The sequence below is a fragment of the Colobus angolensis genome, unplaced genomic scaffold (assembly GCF_000951035.1).
Source record: "Colobus angolensis palliatus isolate OR3802 unplaced genomic scaffold, Cang.pa_1.0 Scaffold40, whole genome shotgun sequence".
NCBI lineage: Eukaryota > Metazoa > Chordata > Mammalia > Primates > Cercopithecidae > Colobus > Colobus angolensis.
Window position 1 is genome coordinate 8,335,069 of NW_012117377.1, and position 8,326 is coordinate 8,343,394.

General features: G+C 38.9%; 1 protein-coding gene across 1 annotated transcript in view; it reads right to left on the reverse strand.

The window, feature by feature from the left end:
- Positions 1–8,326, reverse strand: part of SMYD3 (SET and MYND domain containing 3) — a 735,177-nt gene that overhangs the window by 505,454 nt on the left and 221,397 nt on the right. The window contains exon 6 of the mRNA XM_011955728.1: positions 5,336–5,356. Within this exon, the coding sequence (XP_011811118.1) occupies positions 5,336–5,356 (21 nt within the window). The remainder of the gene's footprint in view (positions 1–5,335; positions 5,357–8,326) is intronic.

The following is an 8,326-nucleotide window of genomic DNA, read 5'->3' on the forward strand; positions in this document are numbered from 1 at the left end:
GTGATCCGCCCGTCTCGGCCTTCCAAAGTGCTGGGATTACAGGCTTGAGCCACCGCGCCCGGCCAACTTGCACTGTTCTTTATTGACAATGGATCAGACTGAAGCTTCTGGTCAGTGTATCTTTATTATTTTTTGAGACAGGGTCTTTCTCTGTTGACCAAGCTGGAGTACCAGGGTGCGAGCATAGCTCACTGTAACCTTGAACACCTGGGTTCAAGTGATGCCACCTCAGCCTCCCAAGTAGCTAGAATGTGGGAGTATGCCAACATACCCAGCTAATTTTTGTATTTTTTGTAATAGGCAGGGGTCTCACTTTGTTGCCCAGGCTGGTCTTGTACTCCTGACCTCAAGCAAACCTCCTTCCTTGGCCTCTCAAAGTGCTAGGATTACAGGCATGAGCCACTATAGCCAGTTCTGTTTTGGTTTTTGGTTTTCTTTTTAAAGAAAAAATTCTCATTTTGTGAAGTGTGAGCCAGCGGAAAGAGACAAGAGGCTGACTCCAGAGAACCTGCAGTCTTCATTCTTAGAAAGCACATCTTTCAGGGATGATAGCTATTGGGATATTCACATGTCAGCAGCTCTCAATATAAACATAAAACAATAGAAAGTCAGCAAATCAGCAAGAGGAATAAACATGTCAGGAATATTGTGGGATCCAGTGACCATCACATATCTTAATAATGAGCTCATCATCCAGCCTGTATGAGACTTCTCCTGTGGGAGCATCTTGATGAACCAAAGGATCAAGAGAAAATACTCCCGCAGTGCTTGCTTTTTAAAGTAGGATTATATGAAAGTAACTGAGAATTACTCCCATCCCCTTATATTGACAATCTTCCAGTTAATGAGAGGATGGATTTTCTCCCCAAGCTATTGGGTTTGAGAATCTTCTGTTCTGCGTTAGCTAATCTCTCATGAATGTTTTTAACACTGAAAGTCCTTGTATTTGCTATTACAAAAAAGCAGGTGCAACTGACTTACTTCCTTAGAATTTTGAGCTTGCAATAATCTGTTCAAGATTCCACTAATCTTTTTAGTTCTTGTTTGCTGAACACCTGATTTTAAAAAGGAATCACACAAATCCCCTTTGACCACTCTTCCATTTGAGTCCATTCTTCATAGTCATCTACTAAACTTTCTGCTTACAATGTATCAAAGGTTATGATTCCTAGGAAGTTCAGCTTTCTTTTTTTTGCAAAAACAGGGAAAGAACTCTATTTGGAATGTCATGCCCTGTCTCTCCATCCCATCTTTTTGTAATCGGGCAACTTTATATTCCTCCTACCAGGACCGACTCTAATGTCCAAATCACCTAACAGAATTAGCAGTTTCTTCCTCTGTATTCCTAAAGTATTTTGTTCACATTACTATTAGAGTATTAATATATTTAGTACAGAAATGTTTTTGTATGCAGATAATGAAGTCTTATTCATCTTTATATGTTCAAATTGTACCTGGTACAGAGTAGTTACTCAGTAAAAGTTTGTTGAATTATTTTATTAATATGATTCCAAATCCCTAAGTGATAATCTTATTTAACGAAAATACTATAACACTGAATAGTCTTTGAAACGGTAATGAGAAATACAAAAATTAGCTGGGCATGGTGGCGCACGCCTGTAATTCCAGCTACTAGGGAGGCTGAGGCAGGAGAATTGCTTTAACTGGGACCCAGGAGTTGGAGGCTGCAGTGAGCTGAGATTGCACCAGTGCACTCCAGCTGAAAGAAAGAAAGAGAGAAAGAGAGAGAAGGAGAGAAAGAGACAGAAAGAAAGACAGTAATGACGGAGAAAATACTTTTTCAAGTAAAACCTCAGAAGACAGTATGATCCCAAGTTTAAAAAAAAAAAGTAAACTGCAGAAAATAATATTTTTTTCCTTTTCTTATTCATTTTCCACAGCTTCTTAATTCTTTTCCATTTAATCTTATTGAGGCAATTTTATTTATGGATAGTTATATCTAGTTTTATGAGCCTAGTAAATACCTTGCCCCAAAGTTACAGAATATTTATCTAGTACTGGATAATGCAAAATTCACTTTGAAACTTTTTATTAGAATATTTGCTTGCCTGATTAAAGATGGAACAGAGCAATATTATAATAAATTTGCATAGCCTGAATACAAAGGAGCTAAGAGATAACTGAATACATATATACTTAGCCAAAGAAGACAGACCACAATTATAAACATAGCCTAGATATATACAAAGCAAATAGTCATGCGTTAACATATTGATTGAAGGTGATGAACTGAAGTTTTATCAGTTAACAAAACACTGCAAGCTATATTCTGGGTCCAAGTCTAAAAACAGAAAAAAAGGTATTATTTTATGGTTTATGTTATTTATGTTTATTTTATGTTATTTGATTATTCCCAGTCCATAGGCACATCCTTAAAATTTCATGTGAACACTTTGGGGAAACATTTTAAAATTTTCATTTGAACTTACTCCTTGCCCTCAAATGCCAGCAAACTGTTCCTGGTATATGGAAAACAGACCTTACCAAAGAATTCACCGTTTACATGTGAAAGCCTTTGCTTGGAATTCCTCCCCCTCTCCTGTCTCCCTGTTGAAATCCTGTCATTCTTTAAGGGTCAGACATTGTGCTGATACACTGTCGACCGCATCTTCTGAGCCTCTCTTGCAGCCCCTTCCTGGATGATAACTCTAAGGCAGAGACTGCACCTTAGGTACCTGAGCATACTGTTGCACGCTCAACAGTATTTGATGAATTGAAAGTAGGCTTTTATCAATTCATAATCAATTATTTTATCAATTCCAGCTCATTTCAACAGATTTCTATGCCCAAAGTCTAGGGTCCTTTGTCTTTGTTCTGTCAATCCCTAAAGAAGCAAGATAATTTCTGTCTTTTTCTATGAGCCTGAGAGAGGAGAGGCCTCACACATTCACCATGCCCAGGTATGCAGTAGTGTAAAATAATACACACTGAGTTCAAGGTATCACTCATCACCTGGGAACTGTATTGTCAGAGGCGTGTGAACCAGAACAGCTCCATCTTGAATGGGGCTGGGTAAAATGAAGCTGAGGCCTTACTGGGCTGCATTCCCAGACAGTTAAGGCACTCTAAGTCACAGGATGAGACAGGAGGTCGGCACAAGATACAGGTCATAAAGATCTTACTGATAAAACAGGTTGCAGTAAAGAAGCCGGACAAATCAGACCAAAACCAACATGGCCATGAGAGTGACCTCTGGTTGTCCTCACTGCTACACTCCCGCCAGCGCCATGACAGTTTACAAATGCCGTGGCAACATCAGGAAGTTACCCTATATGGTCTAAAAAGGGAGGCATGAATAATCTACCCCTTGTTAAGCATATCATCAAGAAATAACCGGCCGGGCGCAGTGGCTGACGCCTGTAATCCCAGCACTTTGGGAGGCTGAGGCAAGCAGATCACGAGTTCAGGAGACCAAGACCATCCTGGGCAACACAGTGAAACCCTGTCTCTACTAAAATACAAAACAAAATTAGCTGGGCATGATGGTGCGCACCTGTAGTCCCAGCTACTTGGGAGGCTGAGGCAGGGGAATAGCTTGAAACCGGGAGGAGAGATTGCAGTCAGCCAAGAGTACTGCACTCTAGCCTGGTGACAGAGTGGGAGACGAAAGGGAAGGGAAGGGAGGAGAGGGGAGGGGAGGGAAGAAGGGAAGGGAAGGGAACCCAAAAAGGAGGGCAACCAGCAGTCCCTAGGACTGCTCTGTCTATGGAGTAGCCAATTCTTTCATTCCCTCACTTTCATAATAAACTTGCTTTCACTTTGCGCTCTGGACTCGCCCTGAATTCTTTCTTGCGCCAGATTCAAGATCCCTCTCTTGGGGTCTGGATTGAGATCCCTTTCCTGTAACATATTTCTCTGTCCTGTAACAATATCACTGTTAATAAAATGATCCCAAATTCATCACCATGAACCCGATTAACCTGAAATAGCTGAAGAGTAAAAAGTTACAGGTTCTCATTACTAAAGTAGAATCAGTAAAGAATAATAAGCATGTAACTAAATCTAATTAATAAAATCTCCTCCTTTTCCATCCCACTAAATGCCAGTAATCCCACTGTAATCCCACCATAGCATCTAAAATATATGCTTCAAGCCCCAGGGTTAAGGCCCAACTTCATGAAGCCTCCCAGTTTCCTTTGTTTTCTCTGAAACTGACAGATATCACCCTTTCCAGATCTCCCGCTTTAGTTAGTAGATCTACTAACAACATAGCAAGAGCCTGTGTTAGTAACTCAATAAATATTGAATTGAATGACTTCTATGTTATCACTTTATAAGAATGAATATAAAGATTAGCTGCTGGTGATAGAACCACAATTAGAATCCTTATCTGTCCAACGTATACTTTCATACTCTTTCCCCCATATTCCAGTATGACCCTGGAATTTATTCCGTCAAATATTACTGTTTTCTGTTTCTTTTTTTTCTTCTTCTTCTTTTTCTTCTTGTTTTGAGACAAGGTCTCTTGCTCTGTTGCCCAGGCTACAGTGCAGTGGTGCAATCACAGCTCATTGCAACCTCAACCTCCCGAGCCCGAGCCATCCTCCCACCTCAGCCGAAAGTAGCAGGGACTACAGGCACAGGCCATCATGCCTAGCTAATTTTTTTTTAATCTTTTTTGTAGAAAAGGTGTCTTCCTATGCTGCCCAGGCTGGTCTCAAACTTTGGACTCAAGTGATATTCCTGCCTCAGCCTCCCCAAGTGCTGGGATTCCAGGCGTGAGCTACCACACCCAGCTGTCAAGTATTATTCTTGAGTGACTCTGTACATGAGGTTTACCTTCCCAAGAACTATGCAGGTTCCTGGACAATGATCTCCCAACACCAGAGACAGATTTTTCAAACTGAAATGGTACTCAAGTTGGTTAATTTCAACAGATTGTCTCTTTTGCTAGGTCATTCTCAATAAGTCTTGGTTGAATACATTAATAACATTATGACAAACAAAGATTAACTTCAGACCCTCCCTCTTAATCCCTGAAAGAACTGGACATTAGCCCTACCCACAGGAAGATAGTGATAGAATTTTCTTTAAAAATATATACAACATATTATATGAATTAACATAATTACTTATTCTTGCTACCATGCATTTATATCAAACCATTCCTTTCTCAAGGCATAGATGCATCCAAAATCCTCCTAGACTGAAACTGTTTTCATTTTTTATTACAATAAAATATGCACAAAAAACTTACTATCTGGTTTTAACCATAGTTAAGTATACACTTTAGTGTTACTAAATCCATTCATAATGTTGTACACCATCACCACCATCCATCTCTGTAACTCTTTTCATCTTGCAAAACTGAAACTCTAAATTCATTACACAGTAACTCCAGTTCCCTCCTTCTTTCTAGCCTTTGGCAATCACCATTCTACTTTCTGACTCTAAGATTTTGACTACTCTAAGTATCTCATATAAGCGGAATCACACAGTATTTGTCTTTCATGTGGCTGGCTTATTTCACTTAGCTTACTGTCCTCAAGGTTCGACCACGTTGTAGCCAATGTCTTAATTCCCCTCCTTCTTCATGCTGAATGCCATTTTATGGTACGTATGTATGTACCGCATTTTGTTTTTAGATAAATGACATGAGGCTCATTTCTACATTTCAGTCACTGTGAATAATGCTGCTATGAACACTGGCATACAAACATCTCTTTGAGATCATGCTTTCAATTATTTTGGGTACAAACACATAAATGGAATTGCTGGATCATATGGTAATTCTATCGTTAAATTTTTGAGTTCCCGCCATACTGTTTGCCACAGCAGCTATACAGTTTTACATGCCCACGCAGTGCATGAGGCTTCCAATTTCTCCACATCCTCTCCAACACTTATTTTCTGGGGTTTTTTAAATAGCAGTCATCCTAATTTGTGTGAAGTGGTATCTCACTGTAGTTTTGATTTGCATTTCCATCATGATTGGTGATGCTGAGCATCTTTTTCATGTGCTTATTGGTGTATCTTCTTTGGAAAAATGTCTACTCAAGTCCTTTGCCCATTTTTGAATCGGATTGCTTTTCCATTGTTGAGTTCTTGATTATATATTTTTGATATTGATCCATTATCAGATATAAGGTTTGCAAATATCTTCTCCCATACTGTGGGTTACCTTTTTTTTTTTTTTTTGAGGCGGAGTCTCGCTCTGTCGCCCGGACTGGAGTGCAGTGGCCGGATCTCAGCTCACTGCAAGCTCCGCCTCCCGGGTTCACGCCATTCTCCTGCCTCAGCCTCCCGAGTAGCTGGGACTACAGGCGCCCGCCACCTCGCCCGGCTCGTTTTTGTATTTTTAGTAGAGACGGGGTTTCACAGTGTTAGCCAGGATGGTCTCGATCTCCTGACCTCGTGATCCGCCCGTCTCGGCCTCCCAAAGTGCTGGGATTAGGCTTGAGCCACCGCGCCCGGCCTTGTGGGTTACCTTTTAACTGCTGACATTGCCTTTTGATGCACCAGATTTTTTAAAATTTCATAAAATTTCATAAATTGTATATTTTTTTCTTTAGTTGCCTGTTCCTTTGGTGTCATTCCCAAGATACCACTGACAAATCCAATGTCATAAAGCTTCTGCCCTATGTTTCCTAAGAGTTTTATAGTTTGGGGTCTTACATTTAGGTCTTTGATCCATTTTGAGTTGATTTTTGTATAAAAAGTGAGATAAAGGTCCAACTTCACTTTTTTGCATACAGATACTGGGTTGTCCTGGCACCATTTGTTGAAATGACTGTCTTTTCTCCATGAAAGGTCTTGGCACCCCCATCGAAAATTGTCTGACCACATAGGTGAGGTTTTACTTCTGGACTCTCCAGTCAATTCCATTGGTTTCCATGTCTGTCTTTATGCCAGTAACACACTGTTTTGGTCACAGTAGCTTCGTAAATTTTGAAATCAGCACATTGAGTCATCCAACTTTGTTCTTTTTCAAGATAACTTTAGCTATTTGGAGTCCCTCAAGATTCCATATAAATTTTAGATTTTTCTTTTCTTTTTCTGCAACAAAAAACATCATTGAGATTTTGATAGGGAATGCACTGAATCTGTAGATGCCTTTGGGTAGGTAATGACATCTTAACAATATTAAATCTTCCGATTCATGAACATGGGATATGTTTCCACTTATGTATGTTGTCTTTAATTTCTTTCAGCAATGTTTTTCTGGTTCTCATTGTGTAAGTTTGTAACCTCTTTGTTAATTCCTAAGTCTTTTATTCTTTTGGATGGAATTGTTTTTGTAACTTCCTTTTCAGATTGTTCACTGTTTGTACAAAAACGCAACTGATTTTTCAGTAATGACTTTGTATCCCACTACTTTGTTTAATTCAATTATTAGCATTGATCGTTTTTTGTGGAATCTTTAGGATTTTCTATGTACAAGATCATACCATCTATGAACAGAGATAATTTTACCTCTTCCTTTCCAATTTGTATGCCTTTTATTTCTTTTTCTTGCCTAATTGGTCTAGCTAGAACTTCAGTAGTATGTTGAATAGAAGTGGTGAAAAGCAGGCATCCTTATCTCATCCTCAATCTTAAAGGAAAAGCTTTCAGTCTTTCACCACTAAGATGTTAGCTATGGGTTTTTCATACATGGCTTTTATTATGCTGAAGTGGTTTCCTTTTATTCCTTGTGTGTTCAGTGATTTTATCATGAAAGGGTATTGAATTTTTGTCAAATGATTTTTCTGCATCAATTCAGATGATCATGTGGGTTTTTTTTCCCCTACAATCTGCTTATATCATATATTACACTGATTGATTTTCACATTTTGAACCATTCTTGCAGTCTGGGAATAAATGCCATTTGGTCATGGGGTATAATCCTTTTAATATGCTGCTAAATTTGGTTTGCTAGTATTCTGTTGAAAATTTTTACATCAGTGTTCATAAGGGATACTGGTTTGTAGTTTTCTTTTCTCATACTATCTTTGTCTGGCTTTGGTAACAGGGTAATGTTGGCCTCGTAATAAAAGCATTGGGAAGTATTTCTTCCTCTTCAATACTTTGGAAAAGTTTGAGAAAGATTAGTATCAGCTTTTCTATAAATGTTTGGTAGAATTTACCTGTGAAGCCCTCCAACTCAGGGCCTTTTCTCTGTTGGGAGATTACTGATTACTGATTCAGTCTCCTAACTAGGTATATGTCTATTCAGATTTTCATAATTTTGTCTTTGATGGTTTTTTTATTTCCAGAAATTTGTCCCTTTCATCCAGGGTATTCAATTTGTTGTCATATAACTGTTACTAGTGCCCTCCTATAATCCTTTTTCTTTCTGTATAATTGATAATAATGTCCCTGTTTT